Source organism: Cavia porcellus, unplaced genomic scaffold, assembly GCF_034190915.1.
Source record: "Cavia porcellus strain 051 isolate PalLab524CR breed Dunkin Hartley unplaced genomic scaffold, mCavPor4.1 scaffold_25, whole genome shotgun sequence".
Classification (NCBI taxonomy): domain Eukaryota; kingdom Metazoa; phylum Chordata; class Mammalia; order Rodentia; family Caviidae; genus Cavia; species Cavia porcellus.
The window spans coordinates 29587177-29608601 of NW_026947508.1; the positions used below are offsets into that span (position 1 = coordinate 29587177).

General features: G+C 42.5%; 1 protein-coding gene across 1 annotated transcript in view; it reads right to left on the minus strand.

Moving 5' to 3' along the window:
• Positions 1-8423, minus strand: part of Gnl2 (G protein nucleolar 2) — a 25676-nt gene extending 17253 nt beyond the window's left edge. Inside the window, exons 1-5 of the mRNA XM_063236098.1 lie at positions 8225-8423; positions 6417-6501; positions 5371-5465; positions 3680-3819; positions 158-342 (exon numbers count right to left, since the gene is read on the minus strand). Coding sequence (XP_063092168.1) covers positions 158-342; positions 3680-3819; positions 5371-5465; positions 6417-6501; positions 8225-8288 — 569 coding nt within the window. The 5' untranslated portion in view covers positions 8289-8423. The remainder of the gene's footprint in view (positions 1-157; positions 343-3679; positions 3820-5370; positions 5466-6416; positions 6502-8224) is intronic.
• Between the last annotated feature and the right edge of the window lie 13002 nt (positions 8424-21425).

Genomic DNA, 21425 nt, shown 5'->3' on the forward strand with positions numbered 1-21425 from the left:
CAGTCTGGCTCAAATTTTACCAATGTTTCTCATCTAAGGGAAGAGGATAATGTGTCTAGGAGTTAAACTGCCATACTTTGCATAGGCAAAATGTTGAAGGAAAACACTTGAAGCAGAGGAGCAAAGGACAAGACGTACACGCACTTCCACAGCATACCTCACGCCAGTGTCTTCAGTTACCAAATCACGATCCTTGCCCTGGTCATAGCTCTCTGTGGACATCTCGGCTTTTTCTATGAGCGACTGCACATCACTTGCAAATAAATTTGGCCGCTTTCTCTGTGACTTAGGACCAAATGTGGTTTCAAAACTTTCAGTATCAAGAATGTGCACCTTGGAGTTCTAAAGGGAAAGGAGAATTGCAGGTAAAACTGAGAAAAAGCAACCAGTTAAAAACCAAAGTTTTCTATTTTTATTTTTCAAAAGCTCAACCCACAAAAATCTACAAGAGCACTGATTTAGTCTAGTTTCGAATCAGAAATGTTTATTTAAATAGCACAAGCACTTGTCCTTATTCTGAAGTTCTCTGAGCTTCCTTGGAGAAACACAAAATACAAATAAAGTAAGCATGTGTTAAGACTTGCCAAAACTCTGCTTTATTTCATTTATCATAAACTTTAGTCAAATGTAATTAAGGCTACAATGATGAAAATTAATTTATCATTTTTTTTCAGCTTTCAAACAAGTGTATTAAATTTGCCAAATTCACAAATTCATTGTCAAGGACAATCATGCTCGAATTTGTGTTTTTCTTTAAAACCAACTGTAAATGCCAACTTTTTCTTGGAAGTTAATTTCCTTCATGGCTAAAAGGAATTGCTTGTTTTGTAAGATGCATTTTAGTTTCAGATAACATTCTCTTTAATTTAGGTAACGTTTTTATTAAATGCACATGGAAAGTCTTCAGATGAAAAACATCTAGCAAAAGTCCAAAATAATAGTTTAGATGTGATAAAAGCAACCTGACACTAACTAGAACTTGATGTGCCTATAAAGGAGTTACAGGCATAGGAATTCTTGAAGCAGGATAAAAGTCAAAGTCTGAGTTAGGATCTATCACGTAACAATGCTAAGGGCTGGCAAACATCTTTTTAAAAAAAATCCCCTCATCCCTCAGTATAGCTCCTTGGTAAGCAATACCAGGGCAGTTCAGGGTGACAGTGAAGGTCCTGTGGCTCCTGAGCTTTAACAGAACTCCCTTTCAGTCTCTGAACATCTTTAAGCTACTATTACTCACTCAGGTTCTCCAATCCATCTCAGTTTTTTTACTACCCTCCAAATAAAGGCAATATTCCCAAACACAAGATGCACATTTTCTGTGGGAACTAGGTTCTAATGTCACCAGGCAAAATCAAGAATGACCAAAATTGTTTTTAAAAACCTCAACCTAAATTGTAGTATATGTATTTTTTGTCTATAACCTGACCATATAGTGTACGTTTAAAAGTACTTAAGTAGAGACCAAGCATGCGGGTATATGCCTATAATCTCAGTACTCAGGAGGATGAGGCAGGAAAATCACCCCAAGTTCCAGACCAGCCTAGGTTACACAGCGGGACCCTGTCTTAAAGTACATAGGCAAAATTTAATTTACGCTATTTTTACTGCATTGCTACAGAAATACAGTAATTCTAATATATATAGATGAATGTGCACCAAATACAGCATATCTGATTTGACTATGCTGTATAGAATCAGATACCAAAACACCTAACAGATATCACACTGAAACAAAATAGGTAACAAATAGGTAAGGATTTTCCAGGCCAAAGTAGAAAATTCATCATTTTACTCTGAGTTTCTTTCTTTCTTTCTTTTTTTTTTTTTGAGATAGTCTCAATATGTAGTACACACTGGCCTTGAACTCATGGTAATCCTCCTGCCTCAGCCTCCTCAGTGCTGAGATTACAGGTACATGTCACTACATCTGGGTTTTTTTTTAAAAATTAAGTTTATTGGTACATTTTAGGTATACATAATGATCATATTCATTGTAGGGAATTTATACCTGTACATGATATAACTTAGTTCTTTTTTTCACCACCCCCCATCCTCCCTTCTTTTTCTGAGATAGGGTCTCACTATGTAGATAAGGCTATCTTTGAACTCACTATATAGCCTAGGCAGCAATTCTCCTGCCTCGGCCTCCAGAGTACTGGGATTACCACCACTACATGTGGCTCTATTCTTTTTCCTGCATCAAAATATAAACTGACTGCCTCAGCTGCAGATCCTTCTTTCTACAGATCAGATATTTAAGCACTGAATTTAGAACAATGAACAACTGGAATGAGCAACAAAGCAATAAATTCATAATGGAACTTCTCTGTTCTTCCCATAAACAGGATTCAATAGCTGCTTAGAAGACGGCTTTAGGGAAAACGGACAAAGAGAACAAGGGAAATGAGCAACTTGTCTGTGGTTCATGAATTACACTCATGTGTTTCCCTGAAAGAAAACAGTCATTCTACTAATAGGTGCCATTCTTCTAGCCATCATAAAACAAAACATAATTGACAAAACCTGAGGCAATAACCAAGCCTTGGTTTTTATTTTGTTTTGCAAGTAAACACTTTTCTTTGAACTGCTTAATCCATGTGTGCATGTCAGTGTTTTCCTCCCCTCCCTATACTGGAACTGAAGCTATGTACTGCCTACATTTCTGGGAATTATAGTCAATGCAAGTAAAAACGTGCAAACCCTAGAGCATTCCTTTGGTCCATGTGAACCTCACTGCACTCCAGCCAGATTTAGCTGTTACTGTACTTAAGCCTTAAACCATCAACCACTCTGTACGCACCCTTTCCTTTCAGTGAGAACAATCTCCAGGCAGCTGTCATGGTACATACAGGTAATCCTAGCACTCAGGAGGCCGAAGCAGGAAGATTGCCACAAATCTGAGCGCAGCATGGGCTACATTAGTGAGTTCAGGGCCAGCCTGACTACATGGTGAGACCTTATCTCAAAAAAAAAAAAAAAAAAAAAAACCCAAATGAAAAGAATCTCCAAAGATCCATAAAAGTTGGCAAGTATGCAGCAACACAGGACTCCTTTCAACTTGATCCATTCATTTCCCTACAGACTGATGGAGTTACCACTTGTTTGTCTACCAAAAATAAATAAATGATACAAATCATACTGCTAAGAGCAGCTGTCTATTTAGCACTTACAAAGGGGTGTGCTATTTGCTCTCTACGGGTCAAGCGCTTTCTAGATGTTCTGTAACCAACAGCCAAGGAAGGAGGTTACCTTCATGGGCAGGAAGTTAAAAGTCACGGAGAAATGTAATTAAGTGTAGGTAGGGAATTCAAGTCTTATTCTATGACTCCTATTTTGATCCACCATGTTACAATGCTTCCCTGGAAAAAGTCAATTCAGATGATGTGTTTTGACATTTTGTTTCACACTTTTTTTTTCTCTTTGAAATAAAAGGATCTCAAAGAAAAGAAAAGAAAAAAGGCTGAGGATTTAGTTCAGTGGCATAAGCGCCTACCTGGCAGGTGCAAGGTTGTGAGTTCAATAACCACAGAAAGAAAGAAAGAAAGAAAGCTCATTTCATACTAAAAGTGAGACCCACTAAGAATTGTGAAAAGTCTCAGAAAGTTAAGTATTACATAAGAGAAATATCTGTATGCAGTGTGCCCAAAAAGCTCCACCACCAGCGTTTTCTACATCTTACATGAGGCTGGATTCGGTCATGAAGAAGAGACATTGGTAACTTGCTTTGCTTCATGACAACTTTGTATGGATCCTTGAGAACTGCACCCATTTCCTCTTGAAACTTCTGTAATGAGGACTGCTTAATCACACGTGTGTTTCCTGTTTTACAAATAGAAAATGTTGCTATTTAATAAATACTTTGGTTTTACTACAGTGAAAGGCAAGACTTTAGATTATTCTCAACCACTCAAGCCTTTTTATCTCCATTCCCTGTAGCCATTTTCAAACTTACTGGAAGGACCCCCTCAAAAAATGTCTCTCCTGATACACTATGAACTAGTCCACCAATACAGACACACAATGGATTTCAGTAGTTTTCCAAGCCTAATTTCCTGTTTGGATAAAACTGAAAAATAAGTATCACTGAACAGAATTGAGACTTGATAAATGTCCTACTTCTTGGCAAAGAAATCTAGAGTCAATCACTACTGATCAGTTGGTAAAGTCAAGCTCAAGAAGTTCAGAAGCTCAAGAGTCACAGGTACAATTTTTAGGGTATGAGGGCTTGAAGAGAGTATTAAGATTAACCATTAAATCCATGTGAGGGAATAAAATGAAGCCTAAAACACAACCTGAAAAATATTTTCTGACAGATCCCAAAGAAACGTGTTGGAACACAGATGCAATATCAAAACACTGATGATAGCAGTTAATGCTTTTACTGCACTCACAGTGTAAGCTTAGCACTATTCCAAACACTCTTCCTGATCTACTCATTAAATTGCCACAACAGTCCTATGAGATGGCATTATGTGTACATATATATATTTATTTAGAGACACGGTCTTATTATGTAGTTCAGGCTGGCCTTGAACTCGTAGTGATCCTACCACCTCAGCCCCCCAAGTGTGGGGATTACAGGTGTGCACCACCATGCCCAACTACTCTCATTTGAGAGATGAGGACACTGATGAACAGACTTACTAATTTGCCCACAGTCACACAAATGACAGAGCTTGACTTCAAACTTGGGTGTTTTGGTTCTAGAGGCCCAGTACCAAGCTGCCATGCTAAATGCCCACTGAGTCTTCTTTGACTTTTTTTTTTTTTTTTGGTGGTGCTGGGGATTGAACCCAGGGCTCTATGCATATTAGGTAAGTGCGCTACTCCTGAGCTATACCCCTAGTCCCTTCTTTGACATTTTTCTGTATTGCAGTGCTTAGGAGGTATGTTTTCGTAGAAGGCATTCAAAGGAAGTTGTTGCCTGGCCCCAAAACCAAGCAAACAATGACATCATACATCTTACATGGCCAAGGGAAAGGCTGAAAGACCCAAATGAAAGGGAGGGACATTCCCAAAGGACAAAGCAACACCCCTCCCCTCATTCACTCCACTCTGCCAGCTAAAGGCCTACACCTGCAAGGCCATTTCTCAACAGTAATCTCTCCAGGCAATAAGAAATTAAGGGGTGAAAGTTCAAAAGTCTGCAAATGCTAATCACTAAGGATGGTCTTAGCTGCCTAAGAACGTATGCTTACAATTAAGAATGGCTTCTCTTCAAAAGAAGACACTGATGAAATTCACTACTTTCCCCCACATAATCCTCAAGTTTCACTCACCTTTTAGAATGAATTCCTGCCTTTTAGACATTTAAACATTCTAATCTTTTCCATATAATACATTTTATAGAGCAAAGGAACAGGAACTCACCAAACCATTTAATATTTGGCTCTACTCGTGCCACTGTGCCAGAAGCCACCGTCGACTGATACTGCAGAGGCTTAATCACTTTACCACGACTGTTCCTAAATTGAGGAAATAACAGATTTTAGTTGACGACAGAAGAAAAGCAACCACTAAGTTTGGTTTACGGAATACTTTTTCCATCAAAAGGACTTTTTTTTAATTGTTTGGCTTTAAATGATCATGAAATACAGATTTCAATAAACAAAAAGTACTTCTACATTTGCAACAGATTGCCCAAAAGCCATTTAACCTCTTGCAACAGAGCACGTAATGATTTCTGTTAGATGAATAACAATACTGATGTTTAAAAATCCACTTACTGTTTGTTTGCTTTTTAAAAAAAACCACATACTTGAGTTTCTGAGTAATTATTTGAAGACTGGTTTAAATGAATTTTAAGTAGAGGGTGATTTATACTGGAACTGAAAATTTTAAAACATACTGCAAAGTAGGTGACTAACACAGATTAAGTTCACTGACATTTGTGCTTTAGACACATCTTTTAGAACAGATGAAGAATCTAATTACCATACAAATTAAGACCAGTCAACAAAATACCACACTCGGCAAGTCCCTGGAGTGGAGGCTGCCTCAGCAGAACTCCAAGTTAGGATGATTGACCAAGTGCCACAATGTTGCAATCTAAAATTTGGCACCAATAAGCAGGTTTTGTGGCAGTTTTTATATCCAGTCCTATATGCTTTGTATTTCATCTGATGGACTAGGCCATTTGTGGACTACTCTGAGATTGTGCCATACGTGGAGACTGAGGCTAAGAGGAACAAGACCTCTGAGGAATATGGTGGGACATCAGTATTTTACCACCTACTACACATTTCTGTAACGAAAAAGTAATGATATTTACCACAACAACACTCACATAAAATGGTATTTGAAAACACTCCACTCCTATTTGGAGAAGGTGGGACTGGGAACTCAAAAGCTTAACGTCTTGGCTACAAGTCAGGGGCAAAAAGGAAGAGGAAGAGGACAACAATCCTGCCACTCACCTGCGCTCCTTCTGCCTATACATGTTTAGGCGCCGGATTGTAGCCCGGTCCCTCATGTTTTGGCCTCCTGCTCCCTGTACTCGATCTAGAAACACAAGCAGATGGTACACTTTTTAATAATCAACAAGTATAAATATGGTCGCCGCCCAAAATACACCAAGTAGTTCAACCAAACTAAGCAAGCTGCTACCTCACCTCAAAATCTTTACTCTCTGCATATGTTGCTTCAGTAAATTATTCAAAGCTACACGGTATGACAGCCCAGAACGGTGTACACGCCTGTAACCCCAGCACTTGGAGGCTGGTTACAAGTTTGAGACCAGCCTGCGCAACAAAATGAGCTCAAGGCCAGACTGAGCTCAAGGACAGCAAAGCGGGACTGTCTCAAAACAAAAGCTTTGTGGCATGATAAGAATTAATCCAATCCTTAATCTTCAACAGGATTGCATATAACAAATTAATACTTTTAGTTCTAATTACTGCACTGTGCTAGTAATATTATAGGTGGCATTCTCATTTAATACATCCCATAATCACATAGATGAGTTTGGGAGTGTTCAGGTGGTATGGCCATAGATTCACATAGAGATATATTATGCCCATGCTGAATCAAATAAGTGGAGGCACAGGGGTCACACACCTTTCCCAAGTACACAGCTACAGCTCCACAAAGCTAGAATTTCAACAGGTGCATTCAACTGAAGTCTATATCCTCCACCTTAGCTTAATACTGAGGGCCTGCTACATGGAAGGCACCACGGAGAACTCATGTTTTAAAACATGTTGTTTTGGAATGGACTGAAGGGCATAAAAAAATGTTTTTAATGTGTCAGTTTCTTAATTTCCTAATTAGGAAGTTATTCCGCAACAAAAGTTAGCAATTTTTGCTTTTCATATCAGAAAAAGGATGTCAAATACGCAAGATGACACTATCTTGCTTCTCACTTTGGCAGTCCTTCAAATTCTATCTGTTCCTGAAGGGATGCAGGAGAAAACACACTTTGGTCACAGGTCTGGCAGCTCTACTATTCACCAAGTGCACCAACTGTGCCAAGTCACTAAGCTTCACTAAGCTTATTTTGCACAGTCACTTCAATAAAATCAATCTGAGGGTTTCTTCAGGCTTAATATTACAAAATTTTAGTCTACATAAACTGGATTAATTTATTATCGATCCAGAAAAACACTCAATTTACATTAAGTTGTAAAAAACTCTAAGTCATATTTAAAAGCAAAATTAACTAAACCTGAATGGAAGGGTTTATCCACCAAAACTGTCGTTCACAGGTGGGACCTCGCCAAAATTTATGCACAACTCCAAAAATACCTGTATTGATATGGTCACATTTATTTATCTGTAAGATTTTCTATGCACTCTGCTGAAGGGATCATTTCTGGGAATAAAGTCACAATACTTTTTTCATTTAAATGGTCAACGCTAAGGAAGCGAGAAAGTATGGTCAAATGTAAAAGCCCCATTGGGTCGGCCTACACCGCTTTTGATGAGACTTTCTCTGCATCTCACAGTTGAACCCAAGGCTGCCAGAGGCCTGAGAGTTCACTCCCCGATTTGAGGACAGGTGAGTCCTCCCTGGCCTGCCGGGTTTGCAAAGTGCAGACCTCTGAGCGCGCCCGAGTGGAGAAAACACCACAATGCTACTTCTTTGGTCCCTTCCACCTCCGACAGCCACTCTGCTTGAGGTGACTCCAAGCAAAACCGCTCAGATGGCCCCTTACTCCTGAGACCCTCGGGGCCTTTCCCGGAGCTTCCTCCAAACTCCACCCCCGCCGAACGCCGCCGCCCGTACCCGGGTTGGTGCTGGCCTTGGAGGGGTTGATGGTGCTCCGTCCTTTGTACTTGGGCTTCACCATCTTGCCGACGGGGTAATTACTATTGTAGCTTACTAAGTAAACGAGCTCGGAACTTCCCAGGCCCAGCCGAGCTGACAGGCTTGAACCACGCCGAACCTCAAACGCAAGAATACCTCACTTCCGCTCGCGCCCCTCCTCCCTCCTCGCGACTTCCTGTGAACTCGCGGCGCGCGCCGCCGCTCTCCTGGCTCCGCCCCCACTCCCTTGGTTCCGCCCCACCCTCTTGGCTCCGCCCCCGCCCTCGAAGTTTAGGAGTTGTCCGAGTCCAGCGCTGCCCTCCTCTGCTTTAGCAACCGCCAAGCGGCCCCTCCGTAGCAACCTCCCAGTTACCCTAACACATGCGGCCCGCAATTTCTAGTCGGGCCCACCCCCGCCCCCCAATAAAAAAGCCTCTTTCAAGCCAATGGCACAAACTTAATTAGCTTCTGAATTTTTCCTCTAAACCCTTCCAAAAGTGGCCAAGCACACAGCAGCCAGTTGTCAGAACGTACCATGTTCTTCCCCACACGCATAGGTTGGGGTTGTGGCTTAGTGGTACAGCGCATGCTTATCATGAGTTCGATACTAGCACTTCAGAAAAGGAGCAGGAAAGATCTCTAATGGTCTGATAGGTTACATGGCTTTTAAGGCTCATCGTTAATCTTAGATTGATTCAAAATCATTGTCGACTCTACAGAATTTTGTGATCTGGCCCCCAGTCTCTTTATCTGACCTCATCTGTATCTTACTCTGACAATTATAATGCATTATAATTCTCTCTGCCTGAATCACTCGTTTCCTGAATCAAAGCTGGTTTCTTTTGTCATTCAGTACTTGGCTCAAATGTCAGCTACTGGTAGGATTGCAAGAAATCACACATAAAAATACAAGACACCCAATTAAATTTTAAAATCAGATAAAGAATGAGTAAATTAGCCAGGCGTAGTGACACACTCCGGTAATCCAAATTACCAAGCACGCTGGAGGCTGAGGCAAGAGGATCGTTGCAAATTAGAGACCAGCCTGGGTTACAAAGTGAGCTCAAGGCCACTGAATTGCATAATGAGACCTGTCTCAAAAATACAAAAATGGGCTGGGCATCTAGCATAAGAACCTGCCTAACAGAGCTTGATTCCCAGTACCAAAAACAAATAAAAAATACAAAAATAAATAAATAAATCGCCTAGTATAGTATATCTCTAAATTACCTGGGACGTACTTGTACTAAGAAATTACTCATTGTTAAAATCAGTCACTCAAATGAAATATATGTCCTGTGTTTTATCTGGCAACCCTTCCTACTGGGAGAAGTTTTCCTTGTCTAATATGTCTAAATCAATGACCTTCTTAAAAAATAATAAATCAGTGACCTCCTACCTTCCACTATTATTCTGTTGCATAATTTTATTTACTTCATGACACTTATCACCTGCTGAAATGATCTTATTTAAGAGTTTGTTGGGGCTGGGGATTTAGCTCAGCGGCATAAGCGTCTGCCTTGCAAGCAGGCAGTCGTGAGTTTGATCCCTGGTACCGATAAAAACGAAAAAGACAAAAAATAAAAAATAAAAAAATGAGTTTGTTGGCTGCTTCCTCCAAGCTACAGTGTAAGCTTTTTGAGAGCACTATGTAAGCTTGTACAGTACTGTTTCCTCAGAAATTAGACAAAGCTCCTGAAACAAAGTAAGGACTCAATAGATATTCATTAAATGAATAAGAAAAAAGAGAGGCAATGCGTCTTGTCCTAAGGGCAAAGGAGAGTAATAAAACCCAGCTGTTTCTGTTAGCAGCCAAAATAGAGTTTCTAGATGCCAGTGTATCAACCAAGAAGTATCCCCCGATTGTGGCATCTCAAACAGTTACAAGTGCTCTCACGGTGACCTCAGGATGAGCCTGAGAAGATACGGTCTAATGGGAAGAAGAGTGGCGGTTTGCAGTACAGCTTCATCTGAGAAAACAAACAACTTGTTAGAAAATGAGGTACACTAATTGATGTGGAGTGGACGGAGTGTTTCTTTGACTTTGAAACAAACCCAAAAACTTCTTTCTAGAGCAAAAGTAGGCCGTGTCCTAGATGAGAGTTGGATGTACCTTTCTCTTGAATTTCCCTTTTATTGCCCTAAGGGCAAATGTCGTGAGATTAAACATAATTTTGCTAGCAAGGCCCTGCTCCTGACATGTGTTTAAGTAAACTCTGAGATCTATTTGGAGAAAACTTCATGCTCAGCAAGGGTCTGAAGATGCCCTGGTCTGTCCCACACTGTCCTTTTGATCCCCTAAATGAGGGTACAATAGCCTCTCCCCAGGGAGAAGGTTAATGTGTTTCTGATGCCTCAACTTGGTGCAAACCAGAATAAACACAAATGGCAAAAATCAACCCATGAGCTCATGCAGGCTTTGATCAGAGACATAATTTCATTATGAAATTTTGAAGCAGGCTATTGTGAAGTCTTGCCAAGGAGTTTCATTTTCCCAGATGATACGATGGGTTGTTTCTCTCCTGTTCTCGTAGTCTGTTTACGTTTATCATTCAAACCTGCCATCTATTATTATAACTTGATCTATCAGTCCTTTTACCAATTCTGATAACCAGCCTCAAGTGTACCAGCAGACAATCCAGTCAGACCTGGTGATGCATGCCTATAATCCCAGAGAAGTTGGAGGGTTGCAAGTCTCAAAATTAAAAAAAAAAAAAAATTTTAAAGCCTGATTGAGTTAGATAGATGAAGTTTAAATTACTGGTTTCCTGCTTAGTATAGTTGTTATACAGTGACTATTTTCAGAGTACCCCGCTCTGCAGTACTGATTGAACCCAGAATCTTTCCATTAACACTGGCTAAAATCACATATATAATATATATTTAATTCTGAGACAAAATCTCATTAAATTGCCCAGGCTGAGCTGATAGCCTCCTGCCTCAATCTCTCATAGCACAGGGATTATAGGTATGTGATACCACTCCCAGCTTTTCTCACTCTGTGTGTGTTTTTTTAATGTTATTGCAACCAAATAAGGTACAACACCACCAGGGATACAATTCCTCACTTTTAGAACAAACTGAATAATTTAACTACTCTGCAAGATTTAGTATGATATGAGTTGTAGTACAAGAAGATATTGAAGACATGGTACACCCCAAGCATATGGAATGCTTCTCTTTTTGTCTAGACCCGTGGTTAGCTCCCTATCCCCTGTGGTCTTCTTCTTAGTAACCAGAGCATCTGTTGGGAAGAACCCGACAGATACTGGATGAAAATGCTACCTTTGTGAAACTGCCCTGTGACATGTTTGGCTCTGATATCTTCATAGAATGTGGAGAATCTTGGTCTCCCTTTCATCTTCAGACTATAAAAACTTTGTCACTGGGACTGAGCGGCAAACCACAGCAGCTTCTAAAATAGCATTTTTCAGAGTATGGTCTGAATATCACCAGTGTCATAATCACCCCAGGGGAAATGGTTAAAAATGCAAGCTACTGGGCTCTCGCCAGAGCTTTCAAATTCAACTCCTGTAGGAGTAGTGCCAAGAAACCCTACACTGTAGTGATTTTTTTTTTCCCATTCTGGGGCTAGAACCCAGGACCCTACATGCTAGGCAAGCTCTCCGCTGTTGGGCTCCATCCCACCCCCAGTGAGTCTTGTATACATGAAAGGTTTAAATCTGAAAAGCAAAAGTCTTCTCCAAAAGGTTCCCTGAGGCTTTCAGACTAACAGACCAGAAGGGGCTCTGGAAGATCAGCATCTTCCTCACCTATGTTAAAACCCTCTCGTTTTTCAGCAGTGCCAAAGTGAGGAGGTCTGCAGTGAGGTTTAATACTCTCTGAAAATATATGTCTTGGCTGTGCCCCAAATGTCTTGATATTTATGCTGCAGCCAGAGGGTCGTTATCCTTTGGCAGTCTCCATTGTAAGGCCATTAGCTCTTAATTAGTGCCAGCTTTTTGGTTTATGCTTCCCAGTTGAACTGCAGCAGAGGCTCTTCGGTTCACTCCCCTTGGGTCTCTGTCTGGCAGGTCCATAATGCTTTGACCCTTGTCTGCTGGAACCACAAGTTGGATCCTGGAGTGGCTGCTACTAAAAGACCTTGTGTTTCTCGAGTGGGGGTCTCTGGAAGAACAGAGAAGTTCTCAGCATAAGACAATCGGGATTTTGTTGTTTTGTTTCATTTCTAGAAAATAAAAGGAGAGAGTCCTTGGTAATATAACTCCAAGAGTTTAGCAGGCAGTATAAGAAAAATAATGTGTATTACATGAGGGCTTCACTGGCCAAATCATTGTCAGTTTTCAATATAGAATGCCTGGGAAGTTTTTGGATAAGGATATAGCAAGCTGGCAAACTGACTAGCTATGAAGAGTGGCTGAGATGTCTCTTTTCCGATGGTTGACATGTTTGGTCACCACTTGTAAGTGGGAAAAACATGTTCTACGTTGGTCTTGGCATTCAACTCATTGCTGGGTAAGGAACTCTTCAAAAAGATTCCTAGATTAAACTTTGGAAAAATAACTAGCAGCATTTTGTTCTTCCCTATCACTGGATCCCTGTGATACTCAGCATATTTTGCTGAAGAAAAATCTGAGAAGCACTTTTATGATATGCTGTTAATGGCCTCTAATTTTCAGCCTGCTTTACATAACTCAAGGTTGTTGGCTGTGTCCTGAGAACTGGATCCAGAACACACAGTGATGTGGGAATTTAAAGCATAATTCCAAATTGTAGATAATTATTTAAGTTCCAAGGAGGCTGCAGGGCCTCACTGGATCTCTCCAAGATCTGTGTGTGTCCTATTCTACTTGACATATATCTTTCCAACAATCCTTTTGATTTTTAAACCGTTATACTAAATCTTTGTATAATTCTTTACTCCTTCATCTCCTGCCCACCTCCTTTTTCCTTAAGAAAACACTTTTCAAAAATGTTAACCAGGTCCTTTGGACTGTTTCCAGGAGAATAAGGTTACGTTAAAGAATCTGAAAAGTCAACTCTTAAAGCCAGTGTGTCGGGGGAACTCTACCAGAAGGCCAGTCTTGCCCTAAAGGCAGCTTCTAGCCAGAAAGACACTGGAGATCCTCCTTGACCTATTCCATTCCTCTTGCTTCCTTGTCTGGGCTAGTCTAGACTGGGAACAAAAGCATATAATTTAGGCCAAGGTAGAGAAGAAAGGTAGAGTGAAGACCTTCTTAAAGCAGCAGAGGAAGAAAGAGTTAAGACATTATTTGTGTACTTTTTAGAGCCCTGATTCAGAAAAGGTAAGTCTGTCGATCTCACCTTTGAAAAACAACTGTTTTTCTTCAAAACAACTGTTCCAACACAATGTGCAACCCAGAATGGGAATATCTTCTAATTGATTTAAATATCTATTTGAGAGATTTGGGAGTTTCAGTTTTGCTTCTAGCTAGAGCTTGACAAATCGTTGGGATGCCTCAGCACTGTGCCTAAGACCTGGGGGTCACAATTTCTGCTTTTCCCTCCCCCTATCACAAGCACACAAGAAAAGGCAGGAATGGAAGCAAGCAGCTTACCTCTGCACTGGGGTAGGTAGACTGCAGCCCATTGGCCAAATCCTACTGCTTATCGTAATAAGACCTAAGAATGTAGAATGAACTTTACATTTTTAAATGATTGAGAAAAATCAAAATAAAACAATACTTTGTGACACATGAAAGTGATATGAAATTAAAATTTCAGGGTTAATAAAGTTTTATTGGAACAAAAGCACTTACGAATGACCTTTGACAGGGGCTGGGGATTTAGTTTCAGTGGCATAGGCACCTGCCTTGCAAGCAGGCCGTTGTGAGTTCGATCCCCAGTACCAATAAAAAAAAAAAAAAGATGCAAATGACCTTTGACAGATTTCACTCTATGAGAGATAGATGGAATTGCTGCAGCAGATGACATGTGACCCTCAAAGCCTAAAGTATTCCCTGGACTTTTACAGAGGCTTGCCCACAAGCTGCAACCTAGGGCGCCAGTGTGCATTTTGTGCATTGAACAGGCATGTAACTATCTTGACTCTCAGGTTGCCATCACCATCTGAGAGTGAATGTTGCCTGTCCCAGTATGGATATTGCGTTTTTTCTGCCCTAAAGATTCAAACAGTGAGGCTCTCCATACATCTGAGTGTAGCTGTTGTTTCAATGGTCCAGCAGGGGGCTCTCTACAGAGGAGTAAATTTCATGGGGGATGCAGACAGAGCCCTCCTTGAAGGATTAAGGGAAGCAGCAATGATCTGTCAGTACCCCAGCCAAGCCCTGGATCTCGGTGACATTGTTGGTGAGTTCACGCAACCCAGGCTTGGAGATTCTCTGCCAGCAGATGAGTAAGAGGCTGAACAGGTTGGATATTATGACACTCAGGAAAGGAAAGGGATCTGCCAGATAACCAGTTTTGCCACTAATTAGATCATATCCAGAATCAGGTGACTTGAGTTCCCACCCTAACTGTTTATTAGTTGCACCCTTGGATACCTTCTTTCAGCCCTTTGACCTCAGTTTCCTCATCTGTGAAAGAGGCACAACAATATCCACCTCAAAAGGCTGTACTAAGGGGTTAAATGAAGCACTACAAATAAAAAGCTTGGAATAGTGTCCGTACTATATAAACGCTTGCCGTTATGGTATGTTTCTAGCCATATCTGCAGCCTCAGGAGGTGTGGGAAAGGCAGTAACTGCAGTAATAGATATCTTAGGCCCTCCCCACTCTCCAAAGCAGACCCAGACAGTATCACACACAGATGCGATAAAGGTGTATGGGTGTCTACAGAAACACAGGGTGGGTCAGCTTCACCAAGGAAAAATAGTTCATCCGGGTATTAATATGAATAGAAGATGTACAAACAAGTGTAGGGGAGGCACTTGTGGAGAGAAAATAGCATGCACACTAGCACTGAAGTGTGAAAGTCCTTTTGGACTGGGTACAGTATGTGGTTCTGAGTAGAAGCCTTGATGAATGGGGCCAGATCAAGAGTGGCAGGAGATGCCCTTGGAAAGCTGGGTTGTCATAAGTGGTAATGGCTACATGATAAGAGGCTTGAGGCCAGGTTGTTTTTTGGCCCAGTGATACAATGATCCTTGATGCTGGCCTAATTTTTTCTTCCAGGACGAAACAGGAGTAAGAAACATCGATAACTATCTCTTCTAGGGACAATGTGGAGGGGCGGAGCTTCAAGGAGAACCTTTCCATTCATTCACTTTTATTCATTCATTCAACATCTGCCCTGTAATAGCAAAAAGCAAATGCCACTAGTTAAATATTCTGGGCAAGTCCTGGCCTTGAAGAACTTGCACGTGTACATCAAAAGAAAAGCAGATAAGGGTAAAAGGTGGTGGTAAAGATTCTTCAGAAGAGCAGACAAACCAAAGTCAGCCAGGATGGAGAGGGATCACAAGGACCAGCTTGATGAAGCAGGCTTGGAAAAAAAATAAGAGACGGATACAGGGAGAGAGGATTGGAGATAGGGGGAGGAACAGAGGGAGAAGGGTGAATCGTGGGGATGCGGTGAGGATATGCTTGTGAGAAACTGAGATGCAGTGTCTGTGGACGTTTTGTAGGTTTGGTGGCAGGAAAAGAATTGTAAATATGCGTGGTAGGCAAATACCTCGCAGAGTACAATATGCTGTGAAAATAAATGTGAGGGCACAAGAGAAATCATGCACCATTTATCAGTGATGGTCTTGCCCTTGGGAGAAAAGCCAAGTATATATTCAAAGCAATTGTTGCCAGGCTCTTCAAGTCTCTGAGGCATCTCTGAGGTCTGAGCCAGATGGGTTATGTGTATCTCAACCTGGCACAATCAGTTTTTATCAGGCTTCTTCTCCAAAGGATGGAGGAGTGGCCGCCCTCCTTCATCCTGAGCCTTTGAGGGGGCTGGCAGGCTGGGACTGTACACCAGTGCCCGCGGAGAGCTGTCTCTGGCCCCTGCTGGTCCCACAGAGCCACTTACTTTTGGCTCTCTGTGCCACTGGCTACTCAGCACCACAGTACATCAGTCCAGTGCCCTTCAGGAGGGGCACTGAGGTCCATGCAAGTGAGATCCTGGCGTGGTCAGGGTTTCTCATCTACTTGGAAGGTCCTCAGAGAGGAATCTAATAAGTAGAGATGTTCAGATGAAGATGATACATTCTGTTGGGCATGGTGGCACACATCTCTGTAACCTCAGCATTTGATAGGATTGCAAGTTTAAGGCCAGCTTGAGTCACATAGTGAGTTCTAGCCTGACCTGGGCTATATAGTGAGACCTCATCTCAAAAAACCAAAAAAAAAAAAAAAAAAAAAATCTGGGCATGGTAGTATGTATATGCCTGTAATCCCAGCACTCAGAAGATCGAGCCCACCCTGAGTTTGAGGCCAGCCGAGGCTGCCAAAAAAAATTAAAGTTGGGGTGGGGATTTGGTGGTTCCGCAACATAAGTGCCCAGCTGGTAAGTGCGAGGTCATGAGTTCAACACCCAGTACCAAAAACAAAACAAAACAAAAAAAATTAAAGTTAAAAAGAAAAATTTGGGTTCAGCAACAATGGTGAACCTTCTTGTCCATTAGACATGACACCAAGTCCTCTCCCTTCCAATCCTCCAAGATGAGACAGTGGCATTCCACTGCCCGAATGGCCATCCTCAATTGCTCATGCGAGGCCTGAGGCTAGCTGAGCCGCAGCTCACTGACCCTCCCACCCATCCATCCATCTTGCTTCAGCCCTCAGTCTTGAAAGAACACTTCCCCTGGTCCCTGGCATTGCGGTACCCTCATGGCCACCACTTTTTCCAAGCAAGCCTTCCAGGGCTGGCCTGGGAAAGCATTTCTATTGTTCCTTGTGCCTCTAGTTGCTCAATGCATTTGGATCTGGTTTGGCTGCTACAGCATCACCTAACCCCTTGTTCTGCCCCCAAATCCCTCTTCCCCTTCTGCTTATCCCCCTGCCCTGAGGCTACCAGCTTATTCCTTTTGGAGACAAACTCATTGTTGACTTTAACTGGCTTCCATGTTTCTCAGGGAAGCACACTGGCAGGACGCCCACTCCAGCTCCTTGAAGGAGACAGCCAGGCGGTGGCCAATACTGGGTGCCAGGACTCTTGGAACTGCCAAAATGCCTCCTATTTTATGGACAGGCCTGGCTCAACCTGAAGACATTTCAAATGTTCAATCAGCAGCCCATGTTTCATACTGGATTACAGAAGGAGGCCTCAGAAGCCACCCCTTTGAAGAGACAAACAGCTGGAGGAAGAAGCTGGCCTTCTTCATGGACCAGGCTGATGTGCAGCAGATGGAGACAGTACATCCCAGTAATAATGATCCATAGTCAAAGGCTGGCAGATGCTGGAGGCTCACCTGAAGAACCCTTGGGGGCCGAGCTTGCCCCACACGAGTCTGGCCAGGAATCCATCTCACCCACCTCCCTGCACCAAGCCCCGGGAGAGTGAACAGGCGAGGGAGGAACCATTTTTCACATACTTTCTCTTTCAAAATGTAGTCCTGTTTCGCAACTTCCTACTTAAAAATCTGGAAGACTCTAGAATATGACCCAAACCACCTTCTCACAGTCACAACAGGAGTCTTTCATCATTGTGGCCACCAACCCGGTAGGGTAAGAGTGCCAAAGAAAGGCGGGGGCTCAGGTTTACTAGTTTTCTCAGCATCCCCAGCACTGCTAGCTCATCCAAGGGCCTCTGTAGTACAGGCCACTAACTCAGTGCTGAAGTAGCCTCATCCGAGCATCCAGCCAAGGCTTGTTTATTCTTCACTCTGAGTTGGCTCTTTCCCTAGGGAGCGCCAGCCGGGACACCACACCAAAGCAGGTGCACCCAGCTCTGGTATGCTAGGTCTCAGATCCCCTTAGGCATCTGTTCTTCAGATCTTCTTCACTCCTCTATAACTAGGCTTTTGTTCTTGTTCACTGGGCCCTGTGCTTTTCAATGAATCCATTTAGTCCCGCAAAATGCAAACTGTTCTGTTTGTTTGTCCCCTTCCATTCACTAAGGTGTTCACCTTAAATCTTGTCAGAGTCAAAGCTGGAGGGATCAGAAGCAAAGAGCCATCACATGGGGTACTAGCTCTGTATCAGGGACTGAGAGTATGTCCCAAGAAACTGACCCTTTTCCTAAATTCCCTGGCAATCATTCTAAACCAAACCAAACTAGAGGAGGAAAAAAATCCCCAGTTAAGAAACAAATCCAGAAAACAAACCTTGTCACTCAAGATAGTGAAATAGAAAGCAAACCCATACTCTGGAGACTTGATCTGAAATGTACCAGAGCTGGAACTAGGTAAGGTGGCCAGAAATGGGTTAGTCTGGGCAAGTCTGCGACCCTGTAGAGGAAAATGCTAACATTTTACAAACAACATAGAGTCATGTGTTGTTGGTGTCTAAACCTAGATATTGGGCTAGACAACACTACATCCTAACACAGAATTCCTGTTTCCAGCATTCATCCCCAAAAAGCACAAAGTTTGATTTCTGGACCAACTCTGGCTGCTTCTAGCACTTGTGGTCTCTGCTTCAGTGGGGGATGCTTCCAGAGAAATGAATGCCCCACAGTTTGAAACCCACACTCCTCTCCAGCTCAAAAAACACAAAGTGAGCCAGACAGTATAGGTGCAGGGGCTCATCCATCATTCTCAGGAATGCAAGGGGAGCACCTGGAAGCCCCAAGGCACCAGGATCAGAATTTCCTTTAGCAAGAATTTCCCAGACGTAGAAGCTGAGGTGTGGAGTGTGCTTCAGTGGTTTCAGGATTTTTTAGAACCACATCCTCCTTCTCTGAGCTGCCTGGAGTTCCAGGAGCAGCTTCATGGGGTTCAAGGAGGTGAAGCAGAGAGGCTAAGTGCCTCAGAGCAGCACCAAAGAGACTGGTGCGATCAGGAGGCTCCAGCTCATTCCTGGATGCTGCTGAGCTTCTGGACACTTGTTTGGGTGTTGTTCTAGAAGAAAGCTTTTGGCAATGGGTCTCAATGTTAACTAAATACATGAGTAACCTAGGGGGTCTTGTTACAAGGCAGATTCAAGTTGTTTCTCTGGGAGGGACCAGGGAGCCTGCATTTTTAGCAAGCTCCCAGGTGAAGCCAAGGATGTTGGTCTACAGCTACAGCTGAATTTGCTTAAGGATCTGGGAGATAGGAACAAATCAAAACCAGAAACAGTCAAGATGTAGATGGAGGAGTGGTCTAGAAGACAGAGAAAGACATTGACAATGATAAGAATAATATCAAGACTGTAATGGTAAGAGAGAGATAGTGTGACAAAGACAGAGAAACAGAATGACAAACAAGGAGTTAAAACAGAGTTGGAAGAGCGATTGGCACAAAGTGACTGGCAAAGACATGCAAAGTCAAGGAGAGGAGGCAAGGCAAGAGGGGCCACCCAGGCTCCAGCACAGGCTCCAAATTCCAACCAGCAGTGAAGGGAATCCCAAGCATGGGTAAACCAACACCTGAAGGTACACAGACCTAAGGTTTCCCTTCTCTCCCACCTGCCAGGCTTCACAGATCTGCATCCCTTTTTCCTTATCCCTCTAGTGTTATCTACCCTCCCCCAAACTGGGTCCACTTCTATCCTTTATACTTAATTTCTTTGTCTTCACTATACCCTTCCCCAAAGCGTTTAGACATTTTCAAGTCATTCCTACCAAACAACAACAACAACAACAACAAAAAAAAAACCCTACCTCGCTCAACTCCTGTCTCTCTCCAGTACCTATGGAATTTCTCTTCCCTTTTCTCATGTAAAGTCTGGTCCCTTTGATCTCCCTCCTTTTCTTGCTGGTTCTAAAACTCATTATTTTCCAGGTTCTCCTTCTGCCTGTTTCTACTCTGACGTCTTTGCCAACAGACCCTCTGGGATCTGGTCTTCCTTATTTGGAAGGCCACAGAATTGGGTCCTTGCTTCATCCAGAGCTCTCTTGTCAGGTGAGCTCTCCTGACCTCACGGATCTTCTCTACACCAGTGTGTACTCCTGCCTGAATCTCCGGTGCTCTCTAGACCTGGATTTAGGAGTAGGCAGTATCTGCTCACCATCTTCCCTTGGAAGTCTCAGAGGTACTGCAAACTCAACACGATCAAAGCCAAATTTATGCTCTTCCTTCTCCCAAACTGGTCTTTCTCGTGTGCTCCCCCTTTCTATATCCACCATCCATCTAGGTGTTTAAGACAGAAATGAAGGTTTGGTCTTTGACAACCCTTTCTCCTTCCTTCCCTCATCCATATTCAGCTCATCACCAAACGTTCAGCTTTATTCTCCCAGTAAGTTTGTGCCCATTTATCTCCATTTCCATGACCGCCCCAGTCTAAGCCTTCGGTGCCTTTCAATACCTGGATACCATCCATAGTCTCCTTCCACCAAACGGCCTCTTTTCAACCTGCCTTCTATGCTGCACACAACATGGTCTTTGCAAAGGACAAATCTGATTGTGTTGACCTGGAGCTTAGAACCCTTCAGCAGCCTTCACTGGCTCTGAGAATAACAGCTCAACTCCAGAGGGCTTTTCTGGAATCATTCACTTCACTTGTACCCTAGTGCTTGCAGCTCTATTGGCTTTCTTTTGGTCCCTTACTATAAAAGCCTTTTCTGCTACAGGACATTTGCATGTATGTGTCTTCTAAACAAAAATGTGCTGTCTAATGCAGTGGTCCCTGGCCACAAATACCTTTTGAAAGCTTAAACTATGACAAGTGTACAACTGAAGAACTGAATTTTTTAAAAAATCTTTTTGAGACAGAGTCTCGCAATGCAGTTCAGGCTGGCCTTGAGCTCAGTTTGTAGCCCAGGCTGGTCTTGAACTCACAAGGATCCTTGTGCCTCAGCCTCCTGAGTTCTGGGATTACAGATGTGCGCCCCCATGCCCAGCTGAAGAACTGAATTTTTAATGCTATTTTACATTTAAAAATATTCAATTCAGTTATTGGAAAAAACTATTCTTAAAATAACTTGGGTAAGCAATTTTCTATTTTAACCTTAATTTTTATGAAGTTTAAATACAGATCAAGTACTTCTAATGAAAACTTCAACATTCAAATGAAGTTATGCTATAAATGTAAAAATACAAGGGCAATGTTAAGACTTAGTTCAAGTTAGGCATGGTAGTACACCCCTACAATCCTAAGACTTAAGAGGCTGAGGCGGGAAGGTCACAAGTTCAAGGTCAGCAGGGGCTACACACTGAGATGGGACTAG